The sequence below is a fragment of the Salvelinus alpinus genome, chromosome 16, assembly GCF_045679555.1.
Source record: "Salvelinus alpinus chromosome 16, SLU_Salpinus.1, whole genome shotgun sequence".
Taxonomy (NCBI): Eukaryota; Metazoa; Chordata; class Actinopteri; order Salmoniformes; family Salmonidae; genus Salvelinus; species Salvelinus alpinus.
In genome coordinates, this window is record NC_092101.1 from 52143920 (window position 1) to 52158097 (window position 14178).

The 14178-nt window shown below is 44.5% G+C and overlaps 1 protein-coding gene across 2 annotated transcripts in view; it reads left to right on the forward strand.

Annotated features, from left to right (window-relative positions):
* Positions 1 to 6912, forward strand: part of LOC139541665 (sushi, nidogen and EGF-like domain-containing protein 1) — a 138579-nt gene extending 131667 nt beyond the window's left edge. For both annotated transcript variants that reach the window (XM_071346579.1, XM_071346580.1), the window contains 3 exons: positions 562 to 649; positions 4419 to 4501; positions 4596 to 6912. In XM_071346579.1, coding sequence (XP_071202680.1) covers positions 562 to 649; positions 4419 to 4501; positions 4596 to 4618 — 194 coding nt within the window. In that variant the 3' untranslated portion in view covers positions 4619 to 6912. The remainder of the gene's footprint in view (positions 1 to 561; positions 650 to 4418; positions 4502 to 4595) is intronic.
* Positions 6913 to 14178: the final 7266 nt, after the last annotated feature.

Here is a 14178-nt window from a genome sequence, read left to right on the forward strand (position 1 = left end):
AGGTTTCTCAATTTCTTTCTTAGGTTTTTGCATTCTTCATCAAACCATTTGTCATTGTTGTTAATTTTCTTCGGTTATCTGTGTGAATGTTTTGTTTTTTTGATAGGGAAGCTAGAGGTCAAATATACTGTTTAGGTTTTCTACTGCCAAGTTTATACCTTCACTATTGCAGTGGAACGTTTTGTCCAGGAAGTTGTCTAAAAGGTATTGAATTGGTTGTTTCCTAATTGTTTTACGGTAGGTTTCCACACTACTTTCCTTCTATCTATAGCATTTCTTAATATTATTCAGTTCCTTTGGCTTTGATGTCTAATGATTGAGTATTGCTCTGTTCAATACCTTCCTCTCAGCCTCCCTCCTTCCTCTCTGCCTTCCTCCTTACGTATCTTCCTCTCTTCCTCCTTCCATACCTTCCTCTCCCCCTTCCTCCGCCCGCTCTCCTCAGTCCCTCATCTCACATTTAACAGCCTTGTAACTGTTGCTTCCTATGGAACAAAGATTCTCCGTGTTTTAACACCTTTCTCTCTGTTTATCTTTGTCCTGCCGCTACCCCGACTGCAGTCTGCCAACGATTGCCCCACCCGTGTACCCGCCTCTACTCTGAAACAAAGAGCATGCCCGTCTGGGTGGGTGAAGTCTGCCATTACCTGTGAGTGTCAAACAGCGGACAACAGTGATATCTTGTGCATGTTTGTACCTGTCAGGACGGATGTCACCCTCAAGCTCGGTATACTGAAGCCTTTACAGCATATAGTATAGACTGTGTAATAGTAGTATCAGTAGTTGTAGACTAGTAGTAGTAGTAGTAGCATCAGTCGTAGTAGTAGTAGTAGTAGTAGTAGCATCAGTAGTAGTAGTAGTAGTAGTATCAGTAGTAGTAGCATCAGCCGTAGTAGTAGTATCAGTAGTAGTAGTAGTAGTATCAGTAGTAGTAGTAGTAGTGTCAGTAGTAGTAGACTAGTAGTAGACCAGTAGTAGTAGACTAGTAGTAGTAGTAGACTAGTAGTAGTAGTAGTAGTATCAGTAGTAGTAGTATCAGTAGTAGTAGACTAGTAGTAGTAGACTAGTAGTACTAGTTGTAGTAGTAGTATCCGTAGTAGTAGATTAGTAGTGTAGTAGTAGTAGTATCAGTAGTAGTAGTAGTAGTAGTAGTAGTAGTATCAGTAGTAGTAGACTAGTAGCAGTAGTAGAGTAGTAGTAGCATCATCAGTAGTAGTAGTAGTAGCAGTAGTAGTAGTAGTAGAAGCGGCAGTAGTAGTAGTAGCAGCAGCAGAAGTAGTAGCAGTAGTAGTAGTAGTAGAAGCGGCAGTAGTAGCAGCAGTAGTAGTAGTAGTAGAAGCGGCAGTAGTAGTAGTAGTAGTAGAAGCGGCAGTAGTAGTAGTAGTGTTACCTGTGAGTGTCAAACATTTAGGAGTACACCACATCAGTCATTGGCTTCATCAATAAGTGCATCGATGACGTCCCCACAGTGACCGTACATACATACCCAAACCAGAAGCCATGGATTACAGGCAACATTCGCACTGAGCTAAAGGCTAGAGCTGCCGCTTTCAAGGAGCGGGACTCTAACCCAGAAGCTTATAAGAAATCCCACTACGCCATCCGACGAACCATCAAACAGGCAAAGCATCAATACAGGACTAAGATTGAATCGTACACCGGCTCTGACACTCGTCGGATGTGGCAGGGCTTGCAAACCATTACAGACTACAAAGGGAAGCACAGCCGAGAGCTGCCCAGTGACAAGAGCCTACCAGACGAGCTAAACTACTTCTATGCTCGCTTCGAGGCAAATAACACTGAAACATACATGAGAGCACCACCTGTTCCGGAAGACTGTGCGATCACTCTCTCTGCTGCCGGTGTGAGTAAGACCATTAAACAGGTCAACATTCACAAGGCCGCTGGACCCGACGGATTACCAGGACGTGTACTGCGAGCATGCGCTGACCAACTGGCAAGTGTCTTCACTGACATGTTCAATCTCTCCCTGTCCGGGTCTGTAATACCAACATGTTTCAAGCAGACCACCATAGTCCCTGTGCCCAAAAACACTAAGGTAACCTGCCTAAATGACTACTGACCCATAGCACTCACGTCTGTAGCCATGAAGTGCTTTGAAAGGCTGGTCATGGCTCACATCAACACCATTATCCCAGAAACCCTAGACTCACTCCAATTAGAATACCGTCCCAACAGATCGACAGATGATGCGATCTCTGTTGCACTCCACACTGGCCTTTCCCACCTAGACAAAAGGAACACCTATGTGAGAATGCTGTTCATTGACTACAGCTCAGCGTTCAACACCATAGTGCCCTCAAAGCTCATCAATAAGCTAATGACCCTGGGACTAAACACCTTCCTCTGCAACTGGATCCTGGACTTCCTGAAGGGCCGCCCCCAAGTGGTGAGGGTAGGTAGCAACACATCCGCCACACTGATTCTCAACACTGGGGCCCCTCAGGGGTGCGTGCTCAATCCCTTCCTGTACTCCCTGTTCACCCATGACTGCACGGCCGACAACGACGAGACAGCCTATAGGGAGGAGATCAGAGACCTGACTGTGTGGTGCCAGGACAACAACCTCTCCCTCAACGTGATCAAGACAAAGGAGATGATTGTGGACTACAGGAAAAGGAGGACCGAGCACGTCCCCATTCTCATCGACGGGGCTGTAGTGGAGCAGGTTGAGAGCTTCAAGTTCCTTGGTATCCACATCACCAACAAACTAACATCGTCCAATAGTCGTGAAGAGGGCACGACAAAACGTTTCCCCCCTCAGGAGACTGAAAAGATTTGGCATGGGTCCTCAGATCCTCAAAAGGTTTTACAGCTGCATCATCGAGAGCATCCTGACTGGTTACATCACTGCCTGGTATGGCAACTGCTCGGCCTCCGACCACAAGGCACTACAGAGGGTAGTGTGTACGGCCCAGTACATCACTGGGGCCAAGCTTCCTGCCATCCAGGACCTCTATACCAGGTGGTGTCAGAGGAAGGCCCTAAAAATGGTCAAAGACTCCAGCCACCCTAGTAATAGACTGTTCTCTCTGCTACCGCACGGCAAGCGGTACCGGAGCACCAAGTCTAGGTCCAAGAGACTTCTAAACAGCTTCTACCCCCAAGCCATAAGACACCTACCCACCCCCTATTTTACACTGCGGCTCCTCTCTGTTATTACCTACGCGTAGTTACTTTAATAACTCTACCTACATGTACTATATGTAGGTAGTGTTACACCTGTTGTATTCAGCATTTCACTGTGAGGTCTACTGCACCTGTTGTATTCAGCATTTCACTGTAAGGTCTACTACACCTGTTGTATTCAGCAGTTCACTGTAAGGTCTACTACACCTGTTGTATTCAGCAGGTCACTGTAAGGTCTACTACACCTGTTGTATTCAGCATTTCACTGTAAGGTCTACCTACACCTGTTGTATTCAGCATTTCACTGTAAGGTCTACCTACACCTGTTTTATTCAGCATTTCACTGTAAGGTCTACATATACCTGTTGTATTCAGCAGTTCACTGTAAGGTCTACCTACACCTGTTGTATTCAGCATTTCACTGTAAGGTCTACCTACACCTGTTTTATTCAGCATTTCACTGTAAGGTCTACCTATACCTGTTGTATTCAGCAGTTCACTGTAAGGTCTACCTACACCTGTTGTATTCAGCAGTTCACTGTAAGGTCTACTACACCTGTTGTATTCAGTATTTCACTGTGAGGTCTACTACACCTGTTGTATTCAGCATTTCACTGTAAGGTCTACCTACACCTGTTGTATTCAGTATTTCACTGTGAGGTCTACTACACCTGTTGTATTCAGCATTTCACTGTAAGGTCTACCTACACCTGTTGTATTCAGCATTTCACTGTAAGGTCTACTACACCTGTTGTATTCAGTATTTCACTGTGAGGTCTACTACACCTGTTGTATTCAGCATTTCACTGTAAGGTCTACCTACACCTGTTGTATTCAGCATTTCACTGTGAGGTCTACTACACCTGTTGTATTCAGCATTTCACTGTAAGGTCTACCTACACCTGTTGTATTCAGCATTTCACTGAAAGGTCTACTACACCTGTTGTATTCAGCATTTCACTGTAAGGTCTACCTACACCTGTTGTATTCAGCATTTCACTGTAAGGTCTACCTACACCTGTTGTATTCAGCATTTCACTGAAAGGTCTACCTACACCTGTTGTATTCAGCATTTCACTGAAAGGTCTACCTACACCTGTTGTATTCAGCATTTCACTGTAAGGTCTACCTACACCTGTTGTATTCAGCATTTCACTGTAAGGTCTACCTACACCTGTTGTATTCAGCATTTCACTGTAAGGTCTACCTACACCTGTTGTATTCAGTGCATGTGACTAATACTAGTTGATTTGATTTGTTCTCCGCAGGTATAAAAGGACTTATAAAGTCCAGCAGGATGTTTGCTATCGAGAGATCTGTGAACCACCGTTGCTGCCCAAGAAAAGTCCCAGTGAGTTACAACCGTGTGAATAAGAGGATATTACTGTACTGAAGACAGTCATTCAAATATAATAACAATCGTCTTGTTTTCTCTGTTTCAACAGACAGAAGAACCAACAGCCAATAATAATGGTTGGTTTTCTATGATACATATCAAATGTCATTTGTCACATGCGCCCCATACAACACCTTACAGTGAAATGCTGACTGACTTACAAGCTTTTTCCTCAATGATGCGGCGTTAAAATAACAAAATAGAAACATGAGAAATAAAACACACTTAGATGACCCATGTTGCCCAGAGATTGGCCTGTAGGATGACCCATGTTGCCCAGACATTGGCCTGTAGGATGACCCATGTTGCCCAGAGATTGGCCTGTAGGATGACCCATGTTGCCCAGAGATTGGCCTGTAGGATGACCCCTGTTGCCCAGACATTGGCCTGTAGGATGACCCATGTTGCCCAGAGATTGGCCTGTAGGATGACCCATGTTGCCCAGAGATTGGCCTGTAGGATGACCCCTGTTGCCCAGAGATTGGCCTGTAGGATGACCCATGTTGCCCAGAGATTGGCCTGTAGGATGACCCATGTTGCCCAGAGATTGGCCTGTAGGATGACCCATGTTGCCCAGAGATTGGCCTGTAGGATGACCTATGTTGCCCAGAGATTGGCCTGTAGGATGACCCATGTTGCCCCAGAGATTGGCCTGTAGGATGACCCCTGTTGCCCAGAGATTGGCCTGTAGGATGACCCATGTTGCCCAGAGATTGGCCTGTAGGATGACCCATGTTGCCCAGAGATTGGCCTGTAGGATGACCCATGTTGCCCAGAGATTGGCCTGTAGGATGACCCTTGTTGCCCAGAGATTGGCCTGTAGGATGACCCATGTTGCCCAGAGATTGGCCTGTAGGATGACCCATGTTGTCCAGACATTGGCCTGTAGGATGACCCATGTTGTCCAGACATTGGCCTGTAGGATGACCCCTGTTGCCCAGAGATTGGCCTGTAGGATGACCCATGTTGCCCAGAGATTGGCCTGTAGGATGACCCATGTTGTCCAGAGATTGGCCTGTAGGATGACCCCTGTTGCCCAGAGATTGGCCTGTAGGATGACCCATGTTGCCCAGAGATTGGCCTGTAGGATGACCCCTGTTGCCCAGAGATTGACCTGTAGGATGACCCCTGTTGCCCAGAGATTGGCCTGTAGGATGACCCCTGTTGCCCAGAGATTGGCCTGTAGGATGACCCATGTTGCCCAGAGATTGACCTGTAGGATGACCCATGTTGCCCAGAGATTGGCCTGTAGGATGACCCATGTTGTCCAGACATTGGCCTGTAGGATGACCCATGTTGCCCAGAGATTGGCCTGTAGGATGACCCATGTTGCCCAGAGATTGACCTGTAGGATGGCCCATGTTGCCCAGAGATTGACCTGTAGGATGACCCCTGTTGCCCAGAGATTGGCCTGTAGGATGACCCATGTTGTCCAGAGATTGGCCTGTAGGATGACTCATGTTGTCCAGACATTGGCCTGTAGGATGACCCATGTTGCCCAGAGATTGGCCTGTAGGATGACCCATGTTGCCCAGAGATTGGCCTGTTGAATGACCCATGTTGCCCAGAGATTGGCCTGTAGGATGACCCCTGTTGCCCGGAGATTGGCCTGTAGGATGACCCATGTTGTCCAGACATTGGCCTGTAGGATGACCCCTGTTGCCCAGAGATTGGCCTGTAGGATGACCCCTGTTGCCCAGAGATTGGCCTGTAGGATGACCCATGTTGTCCAGAGATTGGCCTGTAGGATGACCCCTGTTGCCCAGAGATTGGCCTGTAGGATGACCCATGTTGCCCAGAGATTGGCCTGTAGGATGACCCATGTTGCCCAGAGATTGGCCTGTAGGATGACCCATGTTGCCCCAGACATTGGCCTGTAGGATGACCCATGTTGCCCAGACATTGGCCTGTAGGATGACCCATGTTGCCCAGACATTGGCTTGTTGTAGCCCCAGCTCGAGTAAAGACGATCAAGCAACCAACTGGAAACAATGAGAATTGGCCACTCATCAATAATGAAATGTCCTAGAAACAGTCCAGACCAGTGTAAAATCCAAACATGATACACACCTCATCACTTCCATGTTATCAGTCTCTCAGCTCAGGAAAATGTGTATAGTAGGACTGTCTGTTTTCATCACAAACAAACGCTGGATTAATTGCCCTGCCATAGTCTGACAACTCCCCCCAAAGATTCAACCGTTTTCCCTCAGCGGCCAAAACAACAACCATCACTACTGGAAAAATAAGTGTCTGTTTTTTATGGTTCTAGACTCTAATGTCCCCTACCTATCATGTAAATAGTGTTTATAGGCTGTTTTCTAGGTTCAGATTTTGATCATTAAAAATTAAAATGTTAAAATGTACTTTTGTGGCATTTTTTTCTCTCTCTATTGAATCTGTATGTACAATTTCATTGTGCATAAATGTCTAACACTTACAGATGTCTTTATGTGAAACAAAGTAGACTCGATAATTGGACAGGGTAGGGAGTCTATTTGGAGATTGCATATGAGTTCTCTGCATGCAGTGCCTAGTAACCCACCACGAGGTGTGTCTATATTGTATCAATGTGATCGTATTTTGGATAGTCTCTGATTGATTTAAGTTATAGTCTAAATTAAGCAAAATGTGTCTGTTTTTGAATGAAGGAAACAGGTAAAAACAGATTTCTTTAGGCCAAACAACATCTTAGCCACACACCTGTAATGTAGTTAGAACACATTATGCTGTTCCATATAACTCCTTGTTTTATGTCTCCTTTTACAAAGTAGACTTTGTAAATTACCATTCATCTCCTCTGCACGCTCGAAAGCTTTCATTCAGGTCTCCCCTGAAATTTGAAGACGTGTGCTTCCCAGACCATGCATCTTGTCATCATTGTGCACACACTGCTGGTGAATAGGCCATAGAGATAGATAGAGGACTCATCTTTGTATCTGTGCCACTATAGCATACGTGACAGCACGGGCAGCGCCGTTGAGGCTATATCTCCATTTTGAAGTAGGACATCTTCTTCACGATTGGCTGATCCCTCCTAATGACCCGGTTGGACATCACTCCAATTGGGTTTAACCGGTGAGAAATGGCTAGCTAGTTAGCAGCGTGCACTAGTAGTGTTTCAATCTTTGACGTCTCTCTCTGAGACCTTGAAGTAGTTGTTTCCCTTGCTCTGCAAGGACCGCGGCTTTTGTGGTTGCGATGGGTAACGACACTTTGTGGGAGGCAGTTGTTGATGTGTTCATAGGGTTCCTGGTTCAAGCTCGGGGTTGGGGCGAGTGACGAAATCAACACTGTTGTATGGGCCACCAGGAGGGATCAACCAATGAAGTTGGAAGTCCCACCAAATCGACTACTTTAAAATGGTGGAAGCCCTCAATGGCGCTGCCCATGCTAAATGGCCTTTTGGCCGCTAGAGTCCTCTATCATTCTCTATGGTAAAGGCACACACGCACCCCTCTTTGCCTCCCTCCCCAGGCCCCTCCTCTTTCCAATGAAAACTGAGATTGCAAAGGGAAGGTAGAACGACCTGTGTGACTCTAGCCACAATAACGATTAACTACAATAGTGCAATTTGCGGTTCACCTTCAGAATAAAAGTCCCCGATTTGAAAGTGATTCAAACGGATACAAATATTAGAATCATCATGCCATATTTGGAATAGATCATGCTAAATGAGGTCGGAATGTTATATACATGTAACAAAATACAATAATTTGTTAATTTGACACAACAACAAAAAATTGTTGAAATCGCACTGTGGATGTAGTAGTCTTTATAATTGCATTGTGGGGCATCTTTATATGCACTAAACAACCTAACCTATGGATGATATGGGGTATCAGCCTACTCAGTGACACTCACAGAACACAACTGTGTAGAGTTTACACAAATATTAGTGTCTTTAGCTCTTATTGCAGGACTAAGAAAGAAAACAGTGTTAAAGCTATGGATAATCAGTGGTGAAACAAGGCAGATGTTTACGGCAAGAATAGGAAAGAGCTCATCCTTGAACTCATGTCGACATTCAAGATGATGGGATCAAAGGCTCCCTGGCACAGCAAATAACCCAACAGAGTGGGACGTGTATCATGTGCAAGAAAACCCCAGCAACATTCATCACAGCTATGTTATCCATGCACCCCAGACATTACTAGTAGAGATGGACATGACAACAGAAAGCAACCTGCCTACACATGTATCTCTATCCAGACATTACTAGTAGAGATGGACATGACAACAGCAACCTGCCTCCACATGTACCTCTATCCAGACATTACTAGTAGAGATGGACATGACAACAGAAAGCAACCTGCCTACACATGTACCTCTATCCAGACATTACTAGTAGAGATGGACATGACAACAGAAAGCAACCTGCCTACACATGTACCTCTCTCCAGACATTACTAGTAGAGATGGACATGACAACAGAAAGCAACCTGCCTACACATGTACCTCTATCCAGACATTACTAGTAGAGATGGACATGTCAACAGAAAGCAACCTGCCTCCACATGTACCTCTATCCAGACATTACTAGTAGAGATGGACATGACAACAGCAACCTGCCTCCACATGTACCTCTATCCAGACATTACTAGTAGAGATGGACATGACAACAGAAAGCAACCTGCCTACACATGTACCTCTATCCAGACATTACTAGTAGAGATGGACATGACAACAGAAAGCAACCTGCCTACACATGTACCTCTATCCAGACATTACTAGTAGAGATGGACATGTCAACAGAAAGCAACCTGCCTCCACATGTACCTCTATCCAGACATTACTAGTAGAGATGGACATGACAACAGAAAGCAACCTGCCTCCACATGTACCTCTATCCAGACATTACTAGTAGAGATGGACATGACAACAGAAAGCAACCTGCCTACACATGTACCTCTATCCAGACATTACTAGTAGAGATGGACATGTCAACAGAAAGCAACCTGCCTCCACATCTACCTCTATCCAGACATTACTAGTAGAGATGGACATGACAACAGAAAGCAACCTGCCTACACATGTACCTCTATCCAGACATTACTAGTAAAGATGGACATGACAACAGAAAGTAACCTGCCTCCACATGTACCTCTATCCAGACATTACTAGTAGAGATGGACATGACAACAGCAACCTGCCTCCACATGTACCTCTATCCAGACATTACTAGTAGAGATGGACATGACAACAGAAAGCAACCTGCCTCCACATGTACCTCTATCCAGACATTACTAGTAGAGATGGACATGACAACAGAAAGCAACCTGCCTCCACATGTACCTCTATCCAGACATTACTAGTAGAGATGGACATGACAACAGCAACCTGCCTCCACATGTACCTCTATCCAGACATTACTAGTAGAGATGGACATGACAACAGCAACCTGCCTCCACATGTACCTCTATCCAGACATTACTAGTAGAGATGGACATGACAACAGCAACCTGCCTCCACATGTACCTCTATCCAGACATTACTAGTAGAGATGGACATAACAACAGAAAGCAACCTGCCTCCACATGTACCTCTATCCAGACATTACTAGTAGAGATGGACATGACAACAGAAAGCAACCTGCCTCCACATGTACCTCTATCCAGACATTACTAGTAGAGATGGACATAACAACAGAAAGCAACCTGCCTCCACATGTACCTCTATCCAGACATTACTAGTAGAGATGGACATGACAACAGAATGCAACCTGCCTCCACATGTACCTCTATCCAGACATTACTAGTAGAGATGGACATGACAACAGAAAGCAACCTGCCTCCACATGTACCTCTATCCAGACATTACTAGTAGAGATGGACACGACAACAGAAAGCAACCTGCCTCCACATGTACCTCTATCCAGACATTACTAGTAGAGATGGACATGACAACAGAAAACAACCTGCCTCCACATGTACCTCTATCCAGACATTACTAGTAGAGATGGACATGTCAACAGAAAGCAACCTGCCTCCACATGTACCTCTATCCAGACATTACTAGTAGAGATGGACATGACAACAGAAAGCAACCTGCCTCCACATGTACCTCTATCCAGACATTACTAGTAGAGATGGACGTGACAACAGAAAGCAACCTGCCTCCACATCTACCTCTATCCTACATACAGAGCAAGCACTCATATGAATTGTCTAGTGTAATCACGTTTTCAGATCAATTTAAATGTTTCATCATGTACACATCAGGATCAACGTTGGTATATTAACCGTACTCAGGAAACTAAATCTACAGTCTATACGTTTGAAAAAGTAGAACAATTATTTTCTGAAGCCACATTTGTAGGGGTAGCATATCGTAGAACACCAAGCACAAAGACATGGGATTTTCACCAGACACAGACCACTCATTTGTGCATTGACACGTGCGATGGCAAGCATTCACCTGTTGACATTCCCATTCCATATAAGTGTCTACCATCTCCACTAACTAGAGAGGATTATGACACAATAAGAGAGGGAAAGTGGTTTAGTGGTGGGATATAGATGTCTACAACAATCTGGTCATGATTTAGTGGTGGGATTATAGATGTCTAACAATCTGGTCAAGATTTAGTGGTGGGATTATAGATGTCTACAACAATCTGGTCAAGATTTAGTGGCGGGATTATAGATGTCTAACAATCTGGTCAATATTTAGTGGTGGGATTATAGATGTCTACAACAATCTGGTCAAGATTTAGTGGCGGGATTATAGATGTCTAACAATCTGGTCAAGATTTAGTGGTGGGATTATAGATGTCTACAACAATCTGGTCAATATTTAGTGGTGGGATTATAGATGTCTACAACAATCTGGTCAATATTTAGTGGTGGGATTATAGATGTCGCCAACAACCTGGTCAAGATTTAGTGGCGGGATTATAGATGTCTACAACAATCTGGTCAATATTTAGTGGTGGGATTATAGATGTCGCCAACAACCTGGTCAAGATTTAGTGGCGGGATTATAGATGTCTACAACAATCTGGTCAAGATTTAGTGGTGGGATTATAGATGTCTAACAATCTGGTCAAGATTTAGTGGCGGGATTATAGATGTCTACAACAATCTGGTCAATATTTAGTGGTGGGATTATAGATGTCGCCAACAACCTGGTCAAGATTTTGTGGTGGGATTATACACATTAAAACCTTCCTAATATTGAGTTGCTCCCCCTTTTGCCATCAGAACAGACTCAAGTCGTCGGGTCATGGACTCTACAAGGTGTCAAAACATTGGCCCATCTTGACTCCAATGCTTCCCACAGTTGTGTCAAATTGGCTGGATGTCCTTTGGGTGGTGGACCGTTCTTGATACACACGGGGAAACTGTTGAGCGTGAAAAACCCAGCAGTGTTGCAGTTCTTGACACCAACCGGTGCGCCTGGCACCTACTAACATACCCCGTTCAAATGCACTTCAATATTATGTCTTTCACATTCACCCTCTGAATGGCACACAAACACAGTTCATGTCTCAATTGTCTGTTGGCTTAAAAATCCTTCTTTAACCCGTCTCCTCCCCTTCATCTACACTGATTGAAGTGGATTTAACAGGTGACATCAATAAGGGATCATTGCTTTCACCTGGATTCACCTGGTCGGTCTATGTCATGGAAAGAGCAGGTGTTCATAATGTTTTGTACACTCAGTATATATGACTACAACAATTTGGTCAAATCTGGCTTTTTAAAATTATTTTATTTATTTCACCTTTATTTAACCAGGTAGGCCAGTTAAGAACAAGTTCTAATTTACAACTGCGACCTGGCCAAGATAAAGCAAAGCAGTGCGACAAAAACAACAACACAGAGTTACACATGGGATAAACAAACGTACAGTCAATAACACCATAGAAAATCTATATACAGCGTGTGCAAATGAAGTAAGGAGGTAAGGCAATAAATAGGCCATAGTGGCGATGTAAATACAATTTAGCATTAACACTGGAGTGATAGATGTGCAGATGAGGATGTTCAAGTAGAAATACTGGTGTGCAAAAGAGCAGGAAAAAACAAATAAGGGGATGAGGTAGGTAGTTGGTTGGATGGGCTATTTACAGATGGGCTGTGTACAGTCGTGGCCAAAGTTTTGAGAATGACACAAATATTAATTTCCAGAAAGTTTGCTGCTTCAGTGTCTTTAGATAATTTTGTCAGATGTTACTATGGAATACTGAAGTATAATTACAAGAATTTCATAAGTGTCAAAGGCTTTTATTGACAATTACATGAAGTTGATGCAAAGAGTCAATATTTACCGTGTTGACCCTTCTTTGTCAAGACCTCTGCAATCCGCCCTGGCATGCTGTCAATTAACTTCTGGGCCACATCCTGACTGATGGCAGCCCATTCTTGCATAATCAATGCTTGGAGTTTGTCAGAATTTGTGGGTTTTTGTTTGTCCACCCGCCTCTTGAGGATTGACCACAAGTTCTCAATGGGATTATGGGCTGGGAAGTCTCCTGGCCATGGACCCAAAATATTGATGTTTTGTTCCCCGAGCAACTTAGTGCTCCATCATGCTGGAAAAGGCATTGTTCGTCACCAAACTGTTCCTGGATGGTTGGGAGAAGTTGCTCTCGGAGAATGTGTTGGTACCATTCTTTATTCATGGCTGTGATCTTAGGCAAAATTGTGAGTGAGCCCACTCCCTTGGCCGAGAAGCAACCCCACACATGAATGGTGTCAGTTTGTTTTACTGTTGGTATGACACAGGACTGATGGTGGCGCTCACCTTGTCTTCTCCGGACAAGCTTTTTTCCGGATGCCCCAAACAATCGGAAAGGGGATTCATCAGAGAAAATGACTTTACCCCAGTCCTCAGCAGTCCAATCCCTGTACCTTTGCAGAATATCAGTCTGTCCCTGATGTTTTTCATGGAGAGAAGTGGCTTCTTTGGTGCCTTTCTTGACACCAGGCCATCTTCCAAAAGTCTTTGCCTCACTGTGAGTGCATCCCTGCCTGCTGCCATTCCTGAGCAAGCTCTGTACTGGTGGTGCCCCGATCCCGCAGCTGAATCAACTTTAGGAGACGGTCCTGGCGCTTGCTGGACTTTCTTGGGCGCCCTGAAGCCTTCTTCACAACAATTGAACCGCTCTCCTTGAAGTTCTTGATGATCCGATAAATGGTTGATTTAGGTGCAATCTTACTGGCAGCAATATTCTTGCCTGTGAAGCCCTTTTTGTGCAAAGCAATGATGACGGCACATGTTTCCTTGCAGGTAACCATGGTTGACAGAGAATAACAATGATTCCAAGCACCACCCTCCTTCTGAAGCTAATGTAACAGGGTTGGTTATGTTTCCACTTGCCTCTAAAGAAATGTGTATTTGATGTTCAAGCATTCTTATTGGTTAGTTCAACTCTGATGACAATAAGGGGTGTTGTGATTGGCCCCGCTTGCAGATAGGGGGAGATCGCGAACGTCAGGTCTTCCCAGTATGAAAATGTGATGCAAGGGGTAGGTCACGTTCTGAATACTGTTTTCTATTTTCTATTTTACAATGTGTACAAGTTTGCTGTACGTTACTGATTTTATACATGTGTGGGTATATGGTACTTGTTAGGGATTGAGGGGCTTTCTGGGATGTGCTTTGGCATATGATTGCTGTAAATAATT